The sequence below is a fragment of the Bacillus rossius genome, chromosome 6 (genome assembly GCF_032445375.1).
Source record: "Bacillus rossius redtenbacheri isolate Brsri chromosome 6, Brsri_v3, whole genome shotgun sequence".
Taxonomy (NCBI): domain Eukaryota; kingdom Metazoa; phylum Arthropoda; class Insecta; order Phasmatodea; family Bacillidae; genus Bacillus; species Bacillus rossius.
The window spans coordinates 48,071,444-48,098,502 of record NC_086334.1 but is presented as its reverse complement, the minus strand read 5'-3'; the positions used below and the strand labels follow the sequence as shown (position 1 = coordinate 48,098,502).

At 41.2% G+C, this 27,059-nt stretch overlaps 1 protein-coding gene across 2 annotated transcripts in view; it reads right to left on the bottom strand.

Moving 5' to 3' along the window:
• Positions 1 to 20,174, bottom strand: part of LOC134533150 (pancreatic triacylglycerol lipase-like) — a 102,702-nt gene extending 82,528 nt beyond the window's left edge. For both annotated transcript variants that reach the window (XM_063370464.1, XM_063370465.1), the window contains exon 1: positions 19,601 to 20,174. In XM_063370464.1, the coding sequence (XP_063226534.1) occupies positions 19,601 to 19,652 (52 nt within the window). In that variant the 5' untranslated portion in view covers positions 19,653 to 20,174. The remainder of the gene's footprint in view (positions 1 to 19,600) is intronic.
• Between the last annotated feature and the right edge of the window lie 6,885 nt (positions 20,175 to 27,059).

The window sequence follows — 27,059 nt, the reverse complement described above, 5'->3', positions numbered from 1 at the left end:
AGCTCTATCGCTCGACCATTACGACCAATTCAACGATCAGGGACTTCGATAGTTAAACTTTAAACTTTAAACGAAACGCACATTGAACTGAAATTACAGATTCACTCTTAGTAAATTTCATAACACAAAAGGCTTTACGCTCAAGTGTCGCAATTTTACGTAGGTGGCGCTGCAAGCGAGAAAACAACAAAGCAGTACTCGCGCATGCGTTTACCTAAAACTGTTTGAGTTACCCTTTAATTGTGACATTTTCACAAAAACCCTACAGCGCTTTTAGTTGAGACTACCAAAATTTATAACTGGGACATTCTGTTATGGATATAGGTACTGTATAAGCAGCGTATTTCCACGAATGATTTTATAAAACCATGTAATACTGTGCTTCTCAGTCTCAACATTTTCACTTGAAAATTCTTGAACTGAACGAATGAAGTGCTTAACCTGGGAACACACAAGATTTGCATAGCTTTAGAAAAAAAAATCACACGATTTGAAAACTGCTCAATATAGCCCATTAGGACCTGTTTACGGAAATAATTTATGAACACACCTAGGTTCGATTAGTATTTATGATTCAGGATTTCGTTTCAAAACTGTAGTTTTAGAAGAGTGAAAATGGCTAAAAACGAGTGTCATTTTTAGGCATGACATATCCTGTACAGATTCTTGAAAGCACTCATGGGACTCCGCCATACAAGTTCATGGTTACCACTCAAATTTCTCAGTTTGCCTACGCACGACAAGTAGACAGCCTGTCAGTTCAGAGCCTCTTTCTTAGAGGCGACACCGCGCTAGAAGCACCAGCGAGCATCGCACTTATCATCCCACATCACTAATACAATGATATAGGCAATCATTTATAGTGTAGGGCAACGGTGGATGAGTAGATTACCGCCAGCTTCGGTGTGAGGGGTTCCGGGTTTGAGTCCCAGGTAGGTATGGGTGTAAATTTGTACTTATGAAAAATCACCAAATTATCACATTTATTTAATGAATCGTAAAATGAGAAACATGTGTCAACATTTTAACAATGAACCATCTAAGGAATAATAGAAAATCACCGAGCCAAACATTTATTACAGAAACAAATAATATCGTTCGCCTTTCACTAACTGGTTTCGGATTCAATAATTCTCGATTTGCCAAACCCTAGATTTTTCTCAAGTGGGAAACGTGACGGACGTTTCCGCAAACTGGTGATATATTTTTTTGATTTTTTTTTAGTCCAGTTCCCGTAATCCATTCACCAGGTTAATGCTCCAGTCTCGCCTCATCCTCCCTTATCGACTCTGGTGACCTTGAAGATGATAATACGTAATTCCCTGCTTCATTTAATTACTACAAACGCCTGTAAAAACAAAGCCAGTTCGTGGTAAAAACGGAACTGAGAAACGAGTACAGATAAAAGTGACTAAGCATGTTCTTTCGCCGTTGCGAGTGCATCAGCAAACACATCATGGAAACGGAATGCATGACACCAAACACCACAAAGTCCTTGGTTTATGAACGTGCTCCTTTGCTGCGTTTCGCTCGTTACTCCTATACTGATAACGTAGCCCGTTTCTCGCATAACGCAAATGGAACTTGGTGCGTCAGTTCAACTCGTTCGTTTTTTGCGGACTTTTCAACGATGAACAGACCTCAAATAAACGACAGATTCTGTCGTTCAAGATAACTACCTTCGAATAAACTACTCATGATCCTTATTTCTGACATGTGTCCTGGAAGAAATAACAGTTTTAAACTGTAGACTAAACAATTTTATAAACATTTTGTCAATACTCCCAAGATGAGATTCTGGTGAATTCATGTTAAAAGTGCGTAATATCGGTACTCATCATTTTACGAAGATATCTGTGTATTAAAAGATGCCTGGATAATTTTTTACTAGTATTTTCCGTACATTTGTGGCAATATTTTCAACAGTGTTCAGATTGCGCCGTGTTACGTCACAAAGTGGTCACACACGTGAGTTCAGACACATTTCAAGGACAAGAATTTTGTGTTTTCAAAGTCATCTCGGACTCACCAATGGTTCAGTCAGTAATCGAAAGAATAATTATTAAAATAAAACAAATCATTGCTTTTATTATTCACTAGTGGCGTATCTCAAATACCAGTGATTATAAAAGAACTCAACAAACAATAAAATATCGCAAAGCGGAATAAGTAGTGGATGTGGTCATTAATTTTAAGAGCTTTGTACAAGGGTGTGTATGTGTGCTTATTGAAATTGTTTGTTATAGGTTTTAATATAATATTATGTTTAATGACGATTAGTTTTTAGTTACCAATGTATTTGTCATGAGTTTTATTTTCAATCTTTTGTTAAATATATTACTGTTCTATGTTTACTATTTTTTTAAACGTATAAATTATGATATCAGTAACATGTACTTTAATGTACGTGAATCTGCGATCTGGCACAAACTTGTCCGGGAAGGCTCACCAAATTTAATTCCCTGTCGAGGTAAACGTAAAATCAAGTAAAATTTTTACTATGGCTCCCCTCCCCCAAAACTTTATTTAGTTTTTTTAATGGCTAGTGGCACTCCTAATACTTAATGCTATTTCATTAGTAAATAGTAAAAAAAAATTAATGAAAAGTAATGTAATCACAACAGTGGATTCCACAAAATAAATGTAGAAATTATTATAATTGAATACCGTGTGAACCTTAGTGCAAATACCAAAGGGAAAAAAACCTTGAAATCTTTTGATGATTTAATTCGATGAGTATACTGGTCACAAATATTGAACACGTAAACGAACTGAGTATTCAAAGTGAAGTGAACATCCAGCAGTAGGCTACTTCCTGAGCCGTTGCTTCTTTTCAAAACAACGACTTTAGCTCCGGTGATCGTAGCAGTATGGAGCAACGCCGGTTACTAGGTACGTAGTGCTAGCTAGCCGATGACTGCCCTAGCTTTAGAAACTCATCGCTTGGAAACGAGCACGTTTAAAACACACACATTAGTAATTACCCAAAAAGTTATTTTCTCCCCGAGTTGTGTTTTTTTTTCTTCTAGCTTCGGAACTTTCTAACTGTCGTGTTCATTTCTTTTGGTGGTTATGAGATAAGTGTTTCTGAATCACGAGAGTCCCAAGTTATTATTTCCGAAGTATTGAGGGCACTGACTTGTGTGTTTCTGATTATTATCTAACTTATGACATTTCTAAGCTGTTTGGATTTTTTAAAGATAACTGTACTTTTCTAAGTGGCTATTCTAAAAGGTGTCATTTCTCGGAAGAGGTAAATACGTGAGTTAGCTATTAAATAATGGCATAAGGAGATTATTCGGTTTATTTTTCAGCATATTTCACTATTTACGTTTCTGAACAGTTGTTTTGTTTTGATTCACATACTATTTTGACAGTCACTACTCTGACTAGTGCTAGCCAACCATAGCCTCTGTTCCTGTATGATTTTGAACTGAACGGTAATTTGACATTCTATTTATTATATTGCTAGGGGAAGTAGAAATTAAGTGTGTTTTTTCCATAGAAAATTAAAGGATTAGCCTTGTAGTTTTTACGACGTGGCTATTTACTGTGTCTAGTGAGTGCTACCGTCTATTGTCATCTGTGACATCACAGCGGCAGCGCTCATTTTGAAAATTTGCTGTTGATCTTAACCGTCTTAAGATATTTAAGCGTAACTGCTCAGCTCAGCCGCCATTTTGTTAGGTCAGGTTACTTCTAGCTGCGGTCTAGTCCGAGTGCAGCAAATTTAGTTTGATGCAACTAGTTTTCAATAAGGGCCGAGGTGAGATCTGGAGTGTTAAGACGGTAGTTAATGCAAGCCAGTACCCTGCGGTATTTCTAAAGGCCCCCCTACAGACTATCACTCCAGCTCCAGATGTTAGGACTTCTCAGCCCGAACTGATAGCGATTGGATTTAGTTGAGGCCCTCTGCACACACACACACGGTTAGTCCTACGAACAGTCCGAGCTGACAGTTTGGACCGAACTGAAACCTTCCCCACTCACGCTCAGTCTTGTGGTTGTTATTTGCTGTTGGATGTGTCGTTTCATCGTGGAATTTGGAAGAAACTTTGGATGTTGCAATCGCAGTTGCGCTTTTAGCTAGTAAAGGGAAATTTTTTTTTGAAAAAAAAAAAAAAGCAAAGTAACCACAGAGTGATTGTTTGGACTGACAGTTTTGGACTGGCTAAACGCTGTTCCCACACACACACGACAGTTCCGTCAGTCCATCGGTACCACCGTCCTCGCCCACACGGGACGGTTCCGAGTGTTCGGACTGATCGTGAGTGTGTGTGTGTGTGTTGGGGTGGGTGGGTGAGGGGAGGGGGAGGGTGTATCTGAGTCGCTCGTGGATCCAGACCGCTGCGGCCGGCCGCGGGAGAAAGTCGAGGGACGACTCGTCCACCGCCGCCGGCGGGCGACAACAGTCGCGTCGCCCCCTGCAGGGTCGGGAGAAAGTCCCCTCCCCCCCACCAACGGGCGCGGCGTCGACCCACGCAACTGCGGCTCATCCCGCCCATCTCCAGGGCGTCGCTCGTCCAGCAGACAAGACAGTGACAGCGACAGCGACTGCGACAGCGACAGCACAGCGACAGCGACAGCACAGCGACTGCGACAGCGACAGCACAGCGACTGCGACAGCGACAGCGACTGCGACAGAGACAGCAAAGCGACTGCGATAGCACAGCGACTGCGACAGCACAGCGACTGCGACAGCGACAGCACAGCGACTGCGACAGCGACAGCGACTGCGACAGAGACAGCAAAGCGACTGCGATAGCACAGCGACTGCGACAGCGACAGCGACTGCGACTGCGACAGAGACAGCACAGCGACTGCGACAGAGACAGCACAGCGACTGCGACAGAGACAGCAAAGCGACTGCGATAGCACAGCGACTGCGACAGCGACAGCGACTGCGACTGCGACTGCGACAGAGACAGCACAGCGACTGCGACAGCGACAGCGACTGCGACTGCGACAGAGACAGCACAGCGACTGCGACAGAGACAGCACAGCGACTGCGACAGAGACAGCAAAGCGACTGCGATAGCACAGCGACTGCGACAGCGACAGCGACTGCGACTGCGACTGCGACAGAGACAGCACAGCGACTGCGACAGCGACAGCACAGCGACTGCGACAGCGACAGCAACTGCGACAGAGACAGCACAGCGACTGCGATAGCACAGTGACTGCGACAGCGACAGCGACTGCGACTGCGACTGCGACAGAGACAGCACAGCGACTGCGACAGCGACAGCACAGCGACAGCGACAGCACAGCGACTGCGACAGCGACAGCACAGCGACTGCGACAGCGACAGCACAGCGACTGCGACAGAGACAGCACAGCGACTGCGATAGCACAGCGACTGCGACTGCGACAGCGACTGCGACAGAGACAGCACAGCGACTGCGACAGCGACAGCGACTGCGACTGCGACTGCGACAGAGACAGCACAGCGACTGCGACAGAGACAGCACAGCGACTGCGACAGAGACAGCACAGCGACTGCGACAGAGACAGCACAGCGACTGCGACAGAGACAGCACAGCGACTGCGACAGAGACAGCACAGCGACTGCGACAGCGACAGCACAGCGACAGCGACAGCACAGCGACTGCGACAGCGACAGCGACTGCGACAGAGACAGCACAGCGACTGCGATAGCACAGCGACTGCGACAGCGTCTGCGACTGTGACAGCGACAGCGACTGCGACTGCGACTGCGACAGAGACAGCACAGCGACTGCGATAGCACAGCGACTGCGACAGCGACAGCACAGCGACAGCGACAGCGACTGCGACTGCGACTGCGACAGCGACTGCGACTGCGACAGAGACAGCACAGCGACTGCGATAGCACAGCGACTGCGACAGCGACAGCGACAGCGACTGCGACTGCGACTGCGACTGCGACAGAGACAGCACAGCGACTGCGACAGAGACAGCACAGCGACTGCGATAGCGACAGCGACTGCGACAGCGACAGCGTCTGCGACTGCGACTGCGACAGAGACAGCACAGCGACTGCGACAGCGACAGCACAGCGACTGCGACAGCGACAGCGACTGCGACAGAGACAGCACAGCGACTGCGATAGCACAGCGACTGCGACAGCGACAGCGACTGCGACTGCGACAGAGACAGCACAGCGACTGCGACAGAGGCAGCACAGCGACTGCGATAGCACAGCGACTGTGACAGCGACAGCGACTGCGACTGCGACTGCGACAGAGACAGCACAGCGACTGCGACAGAGACAGCACAGCGACTGCGATAGCACAGCGACAGCACAGCGACTGCGACAGCGACTGCGACAGAGACAGCACAGTGACAGCGACAGCACAGTGACTGCGACAGCGACAGAGACAGCACAGCGACTGCGACAGCGACAGCGGCTGCCGGGAAACCCGCGTTGTCCACACGTCAGTTGCTGGTGTCGCGGACCCGGGTGTCGCACCACCTCGCAGGCGAAAACCCGTCCCCGTTGAAGCCCAGCGTGTGGTTGACTGGGATGCCTCGAGGCTCGATCTCACGTGCACGTTGAGTTTTGTTTCCATTTTATCGCCGTTACTTAAGGGTTATTCCTGAATTGCCTACACGATACCTCCCTTGCGTGTTTTTTTCTGCAACTAATATTTCAACAGATATTTAATTAGTGTAAATAGTCGCGCAAGTGATAAGAATTATTACGAACACTTGTACGACGTTTTACAACCATTATATATGTTGAAAGTTGTTGGTCACAGAACAACAAATGCAAGAGAGGTATCGTGTTAGAATTTCAGAAATAGCCCTTAAATATATGAAGGGGAAAAAATCAACAAGACATGTGAGTCTGAGACTTAAGTGTATTGTGCTTAGGACAAATATTTTCTCTTGCGAAATGGTGGAATTCAGTTCTAAATAAACGTTTGAGTAACTGTAATAATATTATCAATTATGAGTGGTTAATAACAAACGAAAACAGTTAGATCTAATATGGCGTCTTTCGGCTTACATTTGTTGTGAGTGTCCCGTGACCTTGTACCGGTGGATATGGCTACAAGGTCGACCTACAAACTTTCACTAACCACATCTCCGCCCTTGTGACTGGATAGCCCAGAGAGTTCGCTGTTACGCAACAACTCTTGAAAACCATTTGTGACGACTGATTAGAAACCCCACATTTCCATTGCAACAGAGCACTGAATGGCCACATCGTTTCATGTTTCGGGTTAAAAAAATATATTCTATTTTGTGATTTGTAAAGATTTTTACATTAAGTAAACAGTAGTACAGTTTTAAAAATGTTAGAATTTAATACACTACATTGCAAAGTCCCAGCCTTAATTTTTACCTCCTCCATTGTCATTTATATTATTGTCAGTGTCATTTTATCTTACAACCACCTTAAAAACTTTACATGAAATTATTAGTTTAGTGGCCATTTTTACCAATTTTAAGGGGGAAATTATTATTTATAAAACATATTTGTGAAGTTATACTGACTGTATATGAGAAAAAAGTATTTTATTTGGAAATAATTAAATATAACGGTTGCTATGTCCCTATTGCACTGGTTTGTGGTTGTGGGGTTTCATTATTAATGCATTCATTCCTTCATTCATTTTTCTCTACGCAAATTTTTTGAAACGTTAAAATAAAAATATCAATTTTATAGTCAAAGCGCTATCTAAGTATGTCTCTAAAAGAAGGTTTAGCTCGGGAACTCGGCGAATGTCAGTAGACATAGCTAGTTTGTTTTTGTGACGATGAAACTGCCCGATTTTGCTACCGACCTTTAACCCGATCCGTTTATCGAAATTTAGACTTACAACATGCCTCAGTAACCACCTAAATTACTCCAGTATGTGTACGTAAATAAAATTTCAAAAGCAATGTTATCTACGCAAGTCTCATCATTACAGTACCAATAGTGTTGCAGCATTATAATTATTGATTGCGGAGATGAGTGTATCCACCGATTGTTCAATGATGTCTAAAGTAACTTTTAAGGAAGACATAATTAGTAATTAGGCTTGTAATATTTCGGTATAATATTTTCTTGCTACAAACTGGGACGCCAATCTTCAGCTTCGTTTTGTGGGAAGGCAGGTAACCCCTAGGCAAGACGTGAAGGACGCACCAACCCCATCTATGGGCCAAGTTCTAACTAAACTGTTATAAGCGCCTTTATTTCGCTAGCATGCGCGAGCTTCAGTAAGACTATAGGTTTCGCCAAGGAGAAGGATAGGAAGTTGCCAGACCTTATTACTAGTGAATAGACCATCTAAACACACAAATTACGGAACAAACCAAACCAAAACAAAGACAGAAAACCGTAAATACCATGCTTGCAAGATAACTGTCTCGTTAAATCTTTTTTTTTAGTTATGCACCAAATTTGTGCAAGGTCGAAACTGCACCGATGAAACTTTAAAAGCGTCTACGTATTCTAATTTCTGCCAACCCGAAAATGTAGTCATATAGCAGGAAATGTTTAGATAGGGTGCAATTTCCGGGGGGAAAAATTGGAAGTTTCTTTAAAAAAAAGAGGGGGGTGGGGGTCCGAGAGCAACGCGAACGTGCCGACCGCAGCAGGAAACAAAGATGGAGGCATGCGGTGACGGCCGCTGGGCTCCGCCAATCAGAGCAGCGGGCGGGCCATGCGGAAGTCACGTGCTCATGCGCCGACCAACGACGAAAAACGGAACAAGCGAGCCGGAGATACGGCACGCTCTCCGGTGGGCGAGAGCATTGATCACGATCGAAACATTTCCTTCCCTCCCTGACACTTGATTTATTCTTTAAAAAAAAAAATCCATCGAGTTGGCGCTATGGTAATCAGGAGTTGTACGCAGAAGGGGAATGAGGAAATATATATCCCCGCCGCACCGAAGATCGTAAAAAAAAAAAATCTATCGTTCCCACCAAAAAAAGGAAATAATTCGAAAGCAAACAAGCAAAGTTTTTCTATGCTCCTCCCCCCCCCCCCCGGATCAAATGAAATTCTGCGCCCGCTCGTAGTGGTGAAACCTTCATTTGAAAGGACTTTTATCCAGCTGCCCTTATTTATGTTTTCCGTGGATTTAAGAAATCACTCTAAGACAATTCTGCGATTTAATGTTCCTTACAAAATGGCCTGTACAAAGCTGAGAGCTAACCCGATTTTCCCCACTGCTTGTGTGTTAATTTAGCAACACTTCTTCTTCATGTGGCATCTCCTCCAAGAAGGTTTGGCAACCTTTATGGTTATCATGGACGATGATTTTCCTTAGGATGTCAGCGAGGATCTTTAATTCAGTGGCCTCCTATTGCCGTTGACCATCAAGTAATTCACCCGTCTTCTGGGATAAGGGGATAAGAGGGTGCCCTGTTACCCCTCCAGGAGGTGTTTGGCACTGCTAGAGAGGGATATTCCTTATTCCGGATGTCGCTAGGCTGGCGGCTGACTGCAGGATCACAGGCACTGGGGTCACCACATCCCTACGCTCAACTCTAGCACTCTGCCCTAGAGAGTGCCCAAGTAGGAAAGCCTATCAAATATGTATAATTTAAGCTTACGTTCTGATGTGTGTGTCGATTTCTGAAATTGCTAAAATTTGGTTTCTAAGACAACACAAATCGTCTATAACGTTCGTTTGTATCCTTTACACTATTTTTTTTTAAAATAAACTTCATAAAATGGTTGTATGCACACGTGCTCAGGCCGTTTCAGAATCTGAGATTCTGTTGAATACATGGTCCTACGTAATACACGCAGATTAATACAACACGCAAAACAATTATGTAATATGGAACATAAATTAAAAGCCAGCCGAGTGATTCAGTGATATTTCTCCCCCCTTTTTAATTTCTATTTTTAAAACAGTTTGACTCGATGCTACCGGGAAGTGAATCCTACAGAAACGACACGCTAGGAATTCCTCTCGCTGCGTCTGTGAAGGCATGCAGTAATCCTCACATCCTTAATCCAGGAAGGAATGTTTGTGAGCGAGAGGCTGTAACGAGGAGCGAGACACGCACCAAAGGCATAATAAGACCACGGCTCAGTCAACAAAGGCAAATAGCTCGTGGGTTTCGGGGCAAGTGGAACTCTTACGCTCCAGTAGCTCATCCACCTTATCATACCATACCTTTACAAGACACGTCACCTCACCTACATTCTCCGACATGGAGCATTGAAACAAGGGACACCTTTAGGATATGTGATGTAGGAATTGCCTTTTTTATTTTATTTTAGCCAACAGTCGAAATAACAATATTCCAGGATCGTAGCTGTTACGTGAATATCACGTTCCGCGGTCAATCCTATTAAACGTAAGAGGTAGAAACAACCGTATTTGATGGTAAATGTTGACCGTTGTTAGAGAGAGAAAGAGAGAGAGACACACGCTCACAAAAAACACACACAAACACACATACACACTCTCTCGCTCTCTCTCTCTCTCTCTCTCTCTCTCTCTCTCTCTCTCTCCCTCCCTACCTCTCTCTCTGTGATAATGTTTTCTATAGTCTGTTTAATGACTGGCCGTGGTTGGGGAGTACTTCCTCCGCACGTGGCTGGACCAATGAGAACGCTGTCCATAATATCTGTTTAGGTTCATTGTTGGGTCCATCTGTTTGACATAAGATAATTCAGGCTAGTTTTCTGTGGGTTTATGTTTTCATTTTTATTTCTTATTATGAATTGTTGATTTTTCTCCATGACAAAAAAATGCAAAACTGCAATGGGCTATGTTCAAAAAAATTGTATTAAATAAAAAATTCATCATTGCATGAATCACTTAAAGAACGTATTTACAGCCATGCCTTGACACGAGACGTTTCAGTGAAATGCGGGAGCAACTGCCATGCAGTAGGCTGGACGCGGCTGGGACGCGCAAGCCCAGGAAATCAGACCAAGGTCACAGGGTCCTCGGGACCTGTGGTGGCCAAGGCGTAGCACTCGTACTGCGAGGGTTACGGGTTCGATCCCAGCACGCTGGCACGTCTCAAGTTCGCGAGCAACGAGTCGGCACCCAGTTGCTTCAGAGCTCGCAATCATTCAGGAGGTCAAACCAACCGAAGACTACCCCCGTTAACGTTGGTCATCGGCCGAGGGATGGAACTCCAACGGCTCGCTGGAGATTCCATGTGATCCTTCGAGGCCAGGCCAGCATGCCGGTGCGTAATAATGTTTAGTGTATTCGCGCTTGTATCAACATACACGCTTTCGAGGGTCGTTACCACAACGCCGAACGTACAATAACGCCGAATACCATAACGCCGAATGCCAAATTGACCGCAACGCCGACAGCTAGAAAACTGCAGTGTACCACAACGCCGAAATACAGTAACGCCGAAAAATGTTGATGCGGGGAGGGGGGGGGGGGCACAGGAGCAAAATGAAAAACAACTGAATTAATTTGTGTGCTAACCTTACCTAACCTAACATTTGTGGCAGTCCTGCAATGACATTTTTCGGCATTAATGTATTTCGGCGTTGTGGTACACAGCAGTTTTCTAGCTGTCGGCGTTGTAGTCAATTTGGCATTCGGAGTTATGGTTTTCGGCGTTATTGTACGTTCGGCGTTATGGTATTTCGGCGTTGTGGTGCGTCCCCCGCTTTCGACTCGCCCCTCCTAGTGGGTGCGACACTGCAGAGACTTTAACGGAAAAAAAAAAGTTCGAATTTTGAAAATCAACTTATGAAACAATATATATATATTTTTTTTCGAACAAAGAAAACAGGAAGATATGTAAACCAAAGGTGCCATCTTGGATTCAAAAGTTTTCAAAACCCTGACGAATTCACATATATTTAATCAGTACTGGCAAAAGATAGTCACAGAAACTTCGAAATTAAGTCCAAATGAGAATAAAGCATCAACAACGTAATGGCATGTGCCGGGGACGTTATTGGGAATGTTCTATTGAAAAATGCAAAAAAAATATGTATATAATAAAAACATTAATAATAATTATGAATAAATCTCTTCGAATTGCAAAAGAATAATTCCTTCTCGCTCCTGGAGAATTAACGTATTAAATTATACGGCTTTTGTTTGACCCCACCGTCTCCACGCTACGCAAACTACATGCTGACAAACACTCTTTTATTTATAGAGAACAAAAAGCATGCAATATATTGAGTACTTGACATACTGCAAATTAAGTTTAAAACGGGTAAAGTAATATGTTTGAGGAATATGCTGTATGTATTAAATGCGACAGAAACTCTCTGATTCAGTCATCATACAAAAAAAAAGGTGTTCAGGAATTTTAAATCGTTTACTTTCTTTTTTTGTTGTTGCTATAGTTACGAAATAAAATTATTGTTGTAACAGTAGTTGGTTTGTTTAAAACTACTTTATCATTTTTCGTGTACCTAACTGACGAATAAATACTGGTCACTATGTCCACTCGAGGATTGATTTTTGCATGCGACGAAAAAAAAGAAACATGTTAAAACGCCAACCAGCTTTGCACGAACCAGTGTGGAACACAGCATTTAATTGTTGCTCAAATAGTTGTGGCACGGAGAAGATTGCAAAGCGTGACCAGAAGAACACACAAAGTAAGGTATTTGTTTACAAGTGCACACTTTGTATTAACATCTACGCTTCTAGTAAACATGTTTGCTTCTATCTCTAGTTGGTTCATTCCCCTAAATCGACACCATTGAATACCACACCATTGTGTTTTTATGTAAGTATGTTTACTTATTACTACGATGACTATGAACTTGGGAGTGTTTAGATTTTAGCGTAAAATTAATGACAAATTTACGCTGCATACCTCTATGGAACGACAAACGTTCTTTTATTTACACGCTCGTAGATAATAAGTGTGATAATGTCTATTTTAGCCGCTCTCATGTTTAAATAAATATAGTTTAAAAAACTAAAGAAACATGCTTTTAAAGATTATCAAACTAAAAAGTAAAAAATAATTTTAAAATTTAATTTATGACAATAGTATATAAGCAATACTAGTATAAATGAGAAAAAAGCTTGAGGCGCTTTGTGCCATATTTTTTGTATATTAAGCGCCCCATGCTTTTTTCTCATTTATACTAGTATTGCTTATATACTATTGTCATAAATTAAATTTTAAAATTATTTTTTAATTTTTAGTTTGATAATCTTTAAAAGCATGTTTCTTTAGTTTTTTAAACTATATTTGTTTTTAACTTTTTAGTTTGATATTCTTTAAAAGCATGTTTTTTTAGTTTTTTAAACTATATTTATGTATAATTATCATAGGGAAATGAGTTACCGACACTACCTATTACCATCTGAGATAACTATTTGGAGTTGCAACGTCACAAAGAAATGGTAAAGTCTCTCCGAATCATTTACAGTTAGATGTATGGATATAATCTTAGAATTTACCGGGAAAAAAAAAAAAATTTTCGGCGTGGCCTGGAGTAGAACCCACGATCGCTGAATCCGAAAGCTAACGTCACAGAAGTCGCGCGCCTTAGACCGCTCGGCTAACGAGCGTAATAAAATTGGTGGGACATTTTACAATCATGAGACACTCACTCTTAGTCGAAAGAGTTACAGACGGACAGACAATCATTTACAGTTAGATGTATGGATATAATCTTAGAATTTACCGGAAAAAAAAAGAAGAAAAAAAACATTTTTTTTTTCGGCGTGGTTAAGCAAGCTGAAAGGCTAGCACAGAGGAAGGAACAATTGAAACTGGTAAAAGTATGTGCTTTGCAAGAAAAGAAAACTTAGTCGAAAGAGTTACAGACGGACAGACAAACATACAGGTGAAGCTAATATAAAGCATGTAAAAAAAACTACAGCCTCTTCATGCATGTTAAAGACGGAGCAAAATTACGTGGTTTGTTGGAGTGCCAACTAAACTCGACGCGAGAGGTTCTGGGTTCGAAACTCGTCAAATCATAGGTGTTTGATCACATTAACTAGACGAGCTCTTACAGCAGCCCTGGTCACTGAAGCGTCTCATAATTAAGAATGTGAAGGTAGGGTATATAATTAAAAAAAACACCTGAATATTTAACTTATATAAAAATTATCTGAAATCGAACATAAGGTAAAACAACAATTTTTAAGATACAAGTGATAAAGTACCAATTAGCGTACTTATAAAAGTAGAAGCAACAAAAGTATTAAACATACAAAGCAAAGAGATTAATTAGTCATTTACACATGAATAGTATTTTTTAAATACTATTCGTAAAAAAGATAACAGTTCTTGTTGCAAATGTCTCGTTATCGACCTACTGTGTTCGTATATTGTGTAATTTTTTCTGACTAAATTCCTTCCCTTGAATTCTCTGTGCTGTCTACGCACGTAATATTTCGATATCAGCTGATGTTGGCTTGTTCTTTGTGTTTATGCATTCATAGTTGTTCATTCTTGAGGTTTTTCTACGACAAACAGTGTAAACAAGCAAAGGGATATATTCATGCAATTATTTTAAATTATATAAAAGTATTCAAATTGAATGATAGTAATTGAAAATACTATTTTAAGATATTTTAACTTTAATAAAAATCTGCTTATAAAAGCTCTAAAGAAAATTGCAACACATATAGATTCGCGAAATAATACAACACTAAATGATACAACAATATTCATATACAATATCATTCCAATTTTTTTTATAATTTTTTTTTGGATGAAGTTCTGAATTATCCTTTTTTTGTATCTGTTCTCATAAAATTGGTTGCCTATTTTTTTAAAACTTTATTCATAAATCACTTGAAATTTTAGTTTCCCGTAACCCTGGAAATTTAACCACCCGAAACCTTCCCAAAATGTAACCCTCGTGTTTCGGTGAAAGCCTTTGTGGTCTGGATATTTATTCCTCGTAACAGTAAGTGTTCTCATGACAACTTCGAGGAAGGCCATAACAGGTAGAAGGGAGGGGGAGAGGGTAAATTATCCCCTTTTCATCCATAACACATCGTTTGTGATGCTGATTCATAGCGGGAGAATTCGACTGTTTGTTGGACTTCAATACGCTTTGTTTGTCTGCGTAATTACAACCTTAATGGCTCTGTCCGGCAAAATAATCTTACGGTTTCACAATGAAAACGCAGCTGTTGCAATACAGGACGTTTGTGGTTCTTCTGGAATTAACTACGTCCTACTATATACAAACAAGTTTTTATTTATTTATTATTTATTTATTTTTACATTCAGGTACCTTGTAAACAAGATTGTGGTATGATTTCCAGACTTCTGGTTTTGTTTCGGTTAGGTTTGTACAGTAAAGTGTGTGTTATGGAGTCACAGAAGATACACTGTGTGCAGTAAAATGTTGCTCACGTGCTGGCACAGAAATAAAAGTTGTGCAAAATGTATATTTTTGAGCGGTTTAGGTATTTCTTCCAACCAGCACTTCCTGTGTTTTGCCGCCAAGTCCTATTGTGATGATACACCGTGTTTGTGCCTTCGCAAAGGCCATGCAACTCCCGCGCGAACAGGCACGAGTTCAAGGTCAACAGACTGTTGAGGAGCGCCCTGGAAAAGCTAATCAGACCACGTGAAAGGTCACGTAAATGTTATACCGTAATTTTGTTTTCTTCGTAAACGGCACACAATTGCTGTAAAACGGTCCCGTCAGGCCTATCAATACTGGGTAGTAAAAAGAACGATAATTTTAATTAATGTATAAATGGTAAAATAAATATTATAAGGGCTATTATTTCCAAAAGTTCATATGAAGTCAATATATTTTCTGCCATTATAAAACACATTAATAGTTGTATATTCATTAAACTCTCCCCGTGTCCCGATGGGATTTCCCATCCTCATTTTTGATGAATTACCGAAGACTTATACAAGTGACTGTCTAACTTAAAAAATGACAAACTTCCATACAAAATTTCATCCTCTGTTTAAACTCCTTTAGGGGATGAATTTTCAAAAAACCTTTCTCAGTGCTCACCTACTACATTACATAAGGAACTCCTATGCAAAATGTTATACAAAGGAGTCCCGCTAATCCGGACTAGATCGGACCGAACCCTGTCCGAATCACCGAAAGTCCGTATTAAACGGTATCTGCTTCCAAATGCACGTAATTCAAGTTTAAGATGGGTAAAACCATAAAAATCTATGATTTATTTTGCATGAATACAAATTTTCCTACAGATTAAATCCCATTTTCATAACACCGTCAACATGGAGCTAAGTTTTTATCGTACTAAATGATCAGTGATGAAAAATTCAAAAATTTTATTTTTAATACCATCCGGATTAACCGGATGTCCGAGCGAACGAGATCCGGATTAACGAGACTCTACTATACTTCTAGACCCACGGGTTTGGTTTAAGCTGTGCGTTGTCTGTCTGTCTGCTAGTGAGTGTTAATTGGTTCTTGGTGTCTGTTAGATCGCGATGTCGCTGGAAGCGGAAAAAACAGAGCACACATCGGGGACATTGGTAAAGGAATCGGCTATGACCTATAAGTAGAGACCGGAATAATTCGCGGATTCGTTTCACGATATGATAGAATCCAAACAACTGTACCTTTATATTGCTTCTCTGATTGGCTTGCAGTTTATATGAAGGACTTTGAGCCAATGAAAAACCTTCAACCAAAAAAGTATCGAATCGCAAGCGTCCCAGTTGACAGGTGTCACGAGTCAGTAGCCAATGAGAAGGTGGAATTTTCCCTAGTGTGTAGGGGATTGTGGAGTCTATCCTAGAGGCGATCCAAAGCGCGAATTTTTCCAGTCTCTACCTATAAGCGAGTAACTATTCCGGGATATGGCCCGAGGCGTTTTCGGGAAACCACGGGAAACCGAGAACAGTATAATCGGAATGGGGAATCGATCCCGGTATCTCTGGACGCGAGCTCAGTGTCTTTCCATTGCTCCAACTCGCTCCGTACAAAGTACAAAGTGGTTTCCTCCAGGTACCTTTTTTTTTCGAGACAAGTAGAGGTTGCCTCTACTTCAAGTAAGTTTTTATATACGCTGCCGTGTTCTTTCGTGTTTGAGGGTACAGGTTTTCGTATATAAAAACTTTTTTGAAAATATTACTAAATACATTTCATCATTCATAAAAATACTCCTATAAAACCACCAAAGAAAATGGCTCCCATATAGTTTCGCGAAATATTTGTTCACGAATTAATAAAATAACAATATATATATACAATACCATTGAAATTTCAACTCTTATCATTATTTTGTTTGAAGCTCTGAATATTCTTTTATTGCAGCCTTTCTCGTAAAATGGTTTACACATTTTCATTACTTTATTCATAAATCTCTAAAATTTTGAGGTTCTCGAAACCCTGGAAATTTAAACATACAAAATTTTAATAAACAAATATTTTTTGTGATTTATGAATTAATTTTAAAAAATAAGGTTACATGCAAATAGTTCATTCAAAAATTATACATTATTAACGCAAGAACTTATTTTGTACTAGAAATTAAATGTAAATCAGCTTCTTAAGATTTTAAGATAATTAAGTAAACAATTTATTGACTTCATTTAATAAGTTATTACATACACAGGTAATTCAATACATTTAGGGGGACTATTATTTTAAGTTCGTTCGCAATCTTGTAATTTGACTATACTTTCTTTGTTATTATCTGAAGATATTAGGTGGCACGCTCGCGATGACGTAGTACTACCAATAACAAATAATAAATTAGTCAAGATAATCACTTGACTATCTTCGCAAAGACAGCAAAGCCACTGAATAGTTACAGCTGTTGTTTGTAACAGTTAATCAATGTTCTAGAAACTTTCGTTGCTATTCCAACACCAAGACAACGCCCTCAGAGCTCTCACCAGAGTCTCAGGCTATTGACCCTGTAAGGATGACGTTGTTTCTTGATAATTCACATCTACGAAAAACAACACAATTAGCTGGAACACATTATCTAGAACTAGTGTCCATTAAGCTTAGATAACGATTACGAATCCACGGAAAACTTTCCTGTCAACCAGCATGTCAGTTAGGTATTTTTTTTGTACCATTTTCTCTGAAAAATACTGCCTCCTTAACTCGGGGTGGTTTTCATCTTCGTTCCGGAGACATTTTAGTGCATTTCCATAGAATATAACTTATGCACTAATGCATCTTACATTATTACGTACACTTAGCGGTGCTGGTTAGTTATGGCGCCACATTAGCGCAGTCACGCCTGTCCGATGCGTAGGATCTGATGGTGAGATGCGGATATGGCATTTAATTTGTTCACGTGACCTATGACTTCAGGTATTGATGGTACAGTCGCTTGGAGTGGATCTGTCTAATCAGAGTTGGCGAATTTGAACTTCCGAGGTCTGACATCATGAAGAATTTTCGCAAATGAGAAACATGATGAGTACAAACAAAATTATATTCAAACAAAATATAAATTTACGAAAAAATAATTATTACCAAAAAAAAAATTTTAATTGTACGTTTTTATTATTTCGTATTGACACCATTTTGTTGTACTTATTTTTCGTTAATTTGCTTTAAATTGAAAACAAAGTACTCGAAGAAGCAAATAAAATGGCAAACGCATGTAGGCATAAATATATATATATATATATATATATATATATATGTTTGCTTATATGTATTACTCTTATTTTAATAAAACAAAAATCTCTCGGGTATAGCCCAAATGACATTTCTATAGCGTGATACCCTGCTACCCTCTAAGGATTATCAAGGCAAACAGATGCACCACACAAGGTTAATTGGCACGCTGCTTCAGAAAACGCATCAGACAGCATGGTCGGAGATCACGGTCAGACAGATCTGACTGCGCGAATGTGGCAGAGCCTTAAAGCCTAGGTTACATTCGCGACAGCACGCAAGCAGCATATGAATGCCACATTTTCACACGCACAGCACAGAAGCCGAAGCTACATTCGCACGCAAGCCAGCGGTTAGATACATTCAAACTCTTTTTGCTCATATGATTATTTCAAAATTTTCAATTTAAAATGTTTACATTTGTTCAGGTATAATTAGATACATAGAAGCGTTTGATTTCGCCGTTTGGTTTTTGATGACTAGGAATGACAAACTACAAAAAATTGCCTCGCAAATAAATACCATGTTAATATTTAGTATCATTTTTTTTTATCTTTATTGCATCCACAATGCACAAAAACGGAACAAATGTCAACCAGTAAGATTGGGTTTCAAGGTTACGGAATATTAATTTAATTTTTAAAAATATTATCCTTTGAAATCATAGCACTGGCAGAATTAACATATATAATAAAAAATAAACCACAAAATTAATAATACAACACAAGGCATACTTGGACCTGTAACAATTCTTAACATACTTAGAACATAAACAAATTTGGCTACCAACGCAGCCAAATACTCGGCTCCTATTGGTTCAACGGAGCAACGTAAACGGAAGTATCAACATTTCCGACTTCATCCGTTACGGAACCGTGTCCGTCTGCGTGCTGTTGTAGAAATTCTGTACCGTGAGATCCGTCTCCGTTCACGTGATCCGTCTGTTTCCGTGCCAGTGTTGAATGGGCCTGAATGATAACAGTCGAGTACTTGTCGTGCAGGGATGCTGGGCTCGACTCCGCGACCCTCGCCACACGAGCACCAGAAAAGAGGTCGCGCGACCGCCGAGGACCCAGAGGACGCCGAGTGGAACCAAAGACTCACCCGACACGAGGGCGAAGTTGAGGACTGCTGAAGAAGCGCGGGCTCGACGCATCTTCGCGCGGTCACGTGACGGCCGTGTCGCCGGCACCCAGGACCTCGCGTCCTCGTCGTGGGGCCACGATCTCTCCCGGTCCCCGTCGAGGCCCGAGGTCTCTCCCCGGCCACAGACGCGCTTCAGCGGCGAGGTGACTCTCCGGAGCCCCGGAGGACCTCGCGCCAAGAATCCGGCTCGTCCCCGTCGACGACCACACGCCCGAGGTGTCCCTCCCCGGTCACTGCGGCGACCCCCGGGTGTCTTCGGCGGCCCAGAGCCTCGCGGGATCGCGCACCGCCGCTACGAGACCCGACGACACCATCGCTCACATCGTTACGCGCGCCGCGGAGAGTACAGAGGTGGTGGCGGCGCGCGCGGAAGTCTTATCCCCGCTCGCGTTCTTCGGGCCTCCGCGCCGTTGTGTCCTCCGCCGCGTCCGACGTAGAACTGGCGCGAAGAGCCGCCGCACGTTTTCTCTTCGGGCCGGCGACCGGTCCCAGGTGGGAGCCCGCCTCACTCTCTCCGTCTGGCTGTCTCTCTTTCCCTATCTGTCTCTCGCTTCCCCTCCCCCGCCGCTTCACGCGTGGTACTGAAACCTACTTCGAAGCCGCTCCCCCCCCCTCCTCCTCCTCCTCCTCCTCCAGCGACGCCTTGACCAACGAAGCCGTTCTCGTCCACTGAACCTGGGGCCCCGCCGCCGCCGGCACAGAACAAGCACGGGCCCAGAAGCGCAGAGGGCTTGGCCGGCCTGACGCGCGCGCACCCACGCACGCCCCGTTGAAACCCGAGCAAATTCAGAAGCGGACTTCGCGAGCTCGGTTTACTTGCAGCTTTGTTTGCTCGACTAAAGTGCAGAACCTTCCGGGTGCTGATGGCTTTGTCGCTTATACGAGCAAACCAAATACATGCCCAAGGTTCAGTGCCATTACCTATTCCAGTTTTTCATGCACCTAAGATATAGCAGCCTGAATAATATCAGTTAGCAACATTACTGCTGATAATGAGCACCCACTAGAAAGTTTCCTTTCCTAGTCAACACATTTGTGTGAGCTTATCGCATAGATAACAAGTTTACGAATACGTGAAAGAACGTTTGTTTGAAAACATAGATCTCGTACATATTTCAAAGCAGGCGGAGCAGCTAGTTCACTGGGAATTTCAATTTTGGTTTCCGGAAACAAAATTTTGTACATATGGAACCTCCTCCCCCAAAACTTTTAATAATAAGGTCAATAGAAATATGGAATAGAGGCATAGTTATAAATTGTCGGGAGATGGCATTCTGTGATGTAATTTAAAGTTTAACTCTCCATTTCCATATTTCAACACCCAAAACATTGCTTGAACACGTGTTATTATGTACATATTTTTAAAAAATGTACCTATTAATTTATTGATTGATTTGATCAATTGCCATCCTTGGTTCAATCGCTGGTCAATTAAATAAATTAGTTTTAGCTTAGAAATACTTATTAATCATTTAGTTAATTAAATGTGATAAATGTCTCCCATAGTGGTTTAAATGTTCTTCTACCGGCACCAATAAGCCGTTAACGTCATCTTGGATGCTATCTTGATAATACGATTTCCAAACAAAACATAAAAAAAAAAACTTGTTAATACAAAAATAGATTGTGGTTTTTGATTCGATACTTGGTCAGTGCTGAAAATAATATCAGGTTTTAAAAACTTATATTTTTCCTATTACCTTTCGACGAGCATATTAATCATCCTCACTACGAACAATAGCTCTATACGAGAAAATTGTCCGGAAGAATAAATTTGTTACTATCATTGCATCTAGCATGCATACCTTATTCGGTGCACCTTAAGACTAATACAGTGCCAACAACAAGCGTATAGGCCAAGCACATGTGGCCTTCTTTTCCGATACTTGGCATACCTTTCAAACAAGGCATGATCAATGTAGATCATATTGAACTCGAGTCTCCACTCCAAGGCCTACAGTATGGACATAACCTGATGTGCCCAACGAATGCTATAAACTGCTAAAAACAAAAACAAAAATATCTCCTAACTTCAGGGACATAAGCTTGCTTTACACAAAATTGTAAATATGAAACAATTATATTCTAACATCGTGCCAACTCGGAAATGCGCATAAAAAAATGCCACAGTCTTTCAGAGTGCAGCATTTAAACGGCTTTTTTGGTTTAGCATTTTGGTATAGAGTATTAAAAAAAAATATTTTACTTTATTATTATTATTATTATTATTATTATTATTATTATTATTATTATTACAATTTTAGTAATTTTATTGATGTTTTGGCCATATATCTTAAATTAAACTCTAATTTAAATTATGATTTAAGAGTTATGTAGTTTAATGTTTTCATGATTTCTGCAAGTTTTTTCCGAACCGTTACCTATGCTAGCGCCGAGTATGACGTCATCAATACAGCTGTCGGGGCAACCTGCGAGGTGCAAGGAGTGTTTATTAGCGTACTGGCTGGGCACAGAGCAAGGAATACAAACAGCGGAAACTCAATGCTATAACTAACGCGCTTATTTTCTCTGGAAATCCGAGACCCGTGCGGGATTTAGAGGCAACCTAACAACCTGAAAGTCGTCAACTTTTCGAACATAAATGTTGGCAACCTTGATTTGGTTTATGTGGTCGTTCGTTGCTGGAAATACTAACTGTATTACGTTTAAGCTGATTGTTTTTTCAATGCGGAACAACCAAAACATTATGATAAGATTATTAATCTTTTTTTTTCAACTATTGAAAACTGCCTAGCTGCAAAGTTCGAGTGCTGAAAATCATAACCTCGGATTCTATTGCAAAAAAAAAAATAATGCACACAAAATGTTTTTGCTTTGCAGCCATGCTCATTGGGGGGAAAAATCATTCCAAAGTATATTTTGCCATTATAATCAATACGTCATTCTGTTAATACACTATCTCATAAATTCTGAATCAAGAATGTTCGTTAATTTTTTATTTATGTTATTCTGTTTAAGAAATGCTTAGGTTTTCCTCATACTGAAAACTTAATATTTGATGTTGGCATTTGTCGACAGCACAGTTTCTTAGTGGCCATGGACCGTCTATACAGTTGCGTCCTCAAGAGCTGGGCTGGATGGCGACTCAACATCCGATGCAGACATTTAACGCTTTGATTGCTTTCCAAGGCAAATAACTCCGAGATCTTCCTCCTCGTTGCTCTCAAGTGATTCACCGCCGACCGAGTTGAATAATAATCAGTATGCCCTCGGGGGAAGAGGTTTGTGAACATTTTTACCGTCATGACGTTACGCAATTTGAGTGAAATTTGAATTGTCGTCATGCACTTAGCTGACCTTTCTTTAATGTGGCTGTGGACCAGTGGCGGATCCAGAGGTTCACCTCGGAGGGGGCACTCTAGGATTTCAGAGTAGCCAGTGAAAAAAAGTCTTAAAATTACTAAATTTGTATTTAATCTACTCACACTACACATAACATCCAACCACCAGATTTAATGATTCTACAAGAAATTCATTAATTTATTATATTAAAATATTTTATTGGTTTCAGAAACAATCATTTTTGTCGGCAATATTAATGTAGCAGATAACTGGTTTTTCGGGGGGGGGGGGCACTTGCCCCTGGTGCCCCCCCTTGGATCCGCCACTGCGTGTGGACCAATGTTGGAAACAGTGTAGAGCTGGAGCTCCACGTTTAGCATTCTCCTGTTCAAATGGGAACGACGTTTGTCAAACTTTGTTTCGTTGAGCGAGTTGCTAATAACGTAACAAGAAAACAAACCACTTAGCTGATAATTTACGTGCTGGTACACATTTACAATGTTGCGATAAACTTGATAGAATTTGGTTTTGTTTACCACTGCATAGTATCGTCACTAGCTTCCCCTTTTAAGTGGCCACTAAAGCAGCGAAACAAAATGTTTGATGTTTGCCACTTGATTTCCTTCAGAGGTATGATTTTGTAAAATAAAAACAAACTTTCCCCATTTTCACACCTTTAACGGGCAAATGTTCGAAAATGTAAAAATAAAAAAAAAATACAATACGTACTCGGTAGAAGGTAGGAGGTAACATTGAAATACTCGGAACTGCTATAAACTATAGCCTAGAATATTATTTACAGAAATTGTTTACAGGGGTGTTTGGTTACTGCTATCGCCTACACGTGTTACTGAAATGGTATTGATTCTCTCTGTGCACATTTCCCCCTAGTGTGGGAGCGAGCTTGAACGTCTGACAACCCACTTCCAGCAGGTAAAGTGTCCTTATTGGCTCAGCCGTCGTCCGTCTGATTTCGACCTAACTCGCAACAATTGCGCTTCTTCATCCTGAGCTATTCTGTGCTACGATCTCAGCTAACTCGATATCCTTTTTCCATGTTTTTATCTCCGATAGTCTTGTTTTCCTTACCACGCTGGAACCGTACTGTTGAATTTGATTAATTAATTATGATTTCAATAACAGGTAATTTCAAGTCAGAAAAAAATAAGTAGAATAAATTCGAAGCACCAAATTATTTAAATGAAATCATTTCACGATAACAATAAGTTTTAAGGAGGTTGTAATTTTTTTTTTAAATTAAACATTATCCTCATGTTTGGTGTTCCATCGTAAATACGTTTTACACTGTTTGCAATGGAAAAATTGTTCGGCTTCAAACTCGAACGCATGTACCATTTCTGGAAAGCACAATCGATAGAGATACGGAAATTTCGCGCATTCGTTTAGTCGCAAGTTATCATGTAAACCTTCACACTCTCGCACTTTATTCATGATTGGACCGCAATTATTTGGACACGACCCTCTAACAACGTGAGCCAAAGATGCCCAGCCAGGAGAGAAGTAAGCGAATCAGACAGTGCCAATTTACAAGGACAAAATTGTTCTCGCTAAGAAATCAACCAATTGGAAAGCAAACATGTGTTAAGCACAACTATGACTTTGAATTCTACTCTGAGTCCAGACGAATCCACGAAATTTCCGGGTCTCTAACTATAGACCATAAGTCGCATGTATGTTATCAAATTGTTGTTGGGTTTTTTTTTTTGTTTCATTATGTACCTTCAGCTGAAGCGTATCAGACGAGGTCTGTCTCGTTATGTGTAGCGAGCTGCAACTTCCTATTCTCCTCATTCATTCGTTCGCAAGTTTGAACCGGGGCGTTGCATCCCAGCCACCTACAGTCGTGGTTACTGTAAGTGCCTCTCAATCAGTTAAGTAGGGCACGGTGTTATCAGAGTCCAGACAACGAGGTTGCTCATGGCGACATAACCACTGTTACTAGAGCGCAATTATGTCGCGTGTCTTGATTTTACTAGCGTGCCAACGTGACGCTAAACACAGTTCCTGAAAGAGTAAAAAAATTATTAACATTTATGTCAGGGCAGAAATTTAACTTTCTCGCCCTCAGAAATATCGTGATTTTGAGAGTGAAATCGTGTCCATAGTATACTTATTCCTCTACGAGGTGTCTTTTTGCATAAGACGACAGAATTGACTGCCGTATCGTCGGAATTCAATGAATTTTGACGAAGTTCTCCATGAGGAAAAAAAGGTTGTCAAATCAGATTCCTTTTGCAGTGTTGCAGTTCTATACTAAATCTGTCATTCCATGCCATTACAGGTAACGCTAAACTTAAATTTTAAGTCCTTATGAAAGCTTAACGTAAAAGTATCCCAAAGAAAACTTGAACATAATTATGTATTTTGTACAAGATGGATAATTTTAAAATTTTTTTTTAATATCCTTGGGTGCTTCTGATAGTCAATGAAGCTTTCTAGAATTTGTCCTCAATCATACAGCAGCTAAGAAACTAAAAACATAAATTAATTAATTAAAAATAAATTATGAACAAAATTAAATTATCTGTTTTGGGTCTCGTGAAAAAATATATTTTTCAAAGGATGCACAATATTATAATTTCCATGAGTGAATTTTAGACGGGTTTTTTTACAACGGCTCAGATCGGGAGGGTCAGAAGGTTATAAGGTCCGTGGTTCGAGGCTCCCAGATGTCGGTCATGGCGTGACGGCGCGGCGGACACGTGGACAGGGAACGCCGATACGCGTCAAACAAGTTCTCCGGAACCGGAACCCGTGCTGAATGGTGACGAGCTGACGCACCCGCTCGCGCATTTCTCCTAGAAAGTCGCGGTTTCCAGTCGGCCGCCTCAGTGCACCGCGCCTGTTTCCCGCCTTCGCTCCGCACTCTGAGAGGACGAATCTTGCTCCAGGTTCACCTGGTTTTTGGCAAACAAACAACGTGTGTGTGCTTTGCAAGTGACAATTGGGAAATGGATACCACTAGCGACACTTTCAAGAACTGTCATTTTCAAAACAAGTTGCATGAGACATTCTACATTCATCATCGTGTGTTTACATTGTACGCCATAGAGTACCTAAAACTTTAATAATGGACAAACAATGAATACACGAACATAAACAGAAAAAAAAAACATGCCAAAATTAGCCGATGTCAATCGTTTAATTAACAGACAACACAGATAATTCTATGGAATTATATAAAACAATATCACAGCACAGACGAAACCAGTGAACTGACAATGACGAGGCAGTTGTCACAACAACAGTGAATACGGACAAACGATAACCTTAGACAGCACAAGGACAAACAGGAGGAAACAAAATATGATTTAATACAATTATTTGGACATACGACATTGCATTTTGCACTGTTTGTCATAAAAAAATTCGAAATTCAAAATAAGAAATAAAAACAAAAATGAAAAATTAAACACCCAGAAAACATGCCTAAATCAGCCTGTTTCAAACTTCAAATATTAGACACCATAGAAGATTTCATGGAAAAACATGACAACACAGACAAACACATTGAGCTAACAATGGCAATACATTTCAACAGGAACAGGAAATGTAGACACACAACACTTTAAATATCAGAAGCACGAGAATTTCGTGGAAGGAATTTAGTAATAAAAAAAAAACATTCCAGACGAACACATTGGGCTAACAACGACAAGATAGTTGCAGTCACACAAGAAGAATACGACGACAGCACAAGTGAACATAATGATGAAGCAGTTGGACGTTGACGGGTTCCGCGCACTCGCTCCGCGACTGACTTGTAGCGGTCGGTCGGTCGCCGCCGCGCGCGGAGGACAATGGCCAGGAACACAACGTCCCTCGAGAGAATGGGAGAGACTCGCAACTGCCGACGCAAGGCCGCTTCCGGATCCAGAGGCTACGCACACGCAGCGCCGCGGAATGTTGTTCCGCTGCCCGGCGCGTGTGTGCGCGCGGATCGGAATCTCTGCAGGTGGACACGTGAGTGGGGAAAACTTATACGTATTCTTCCGGCCATTTTTTGATGCGCAAACATCTGAGCCCACGGCACGCGGCATTTGGCAGGAGTAATTACGTGAATGGAACGGAGCTTTAATAAAATATATCCAAC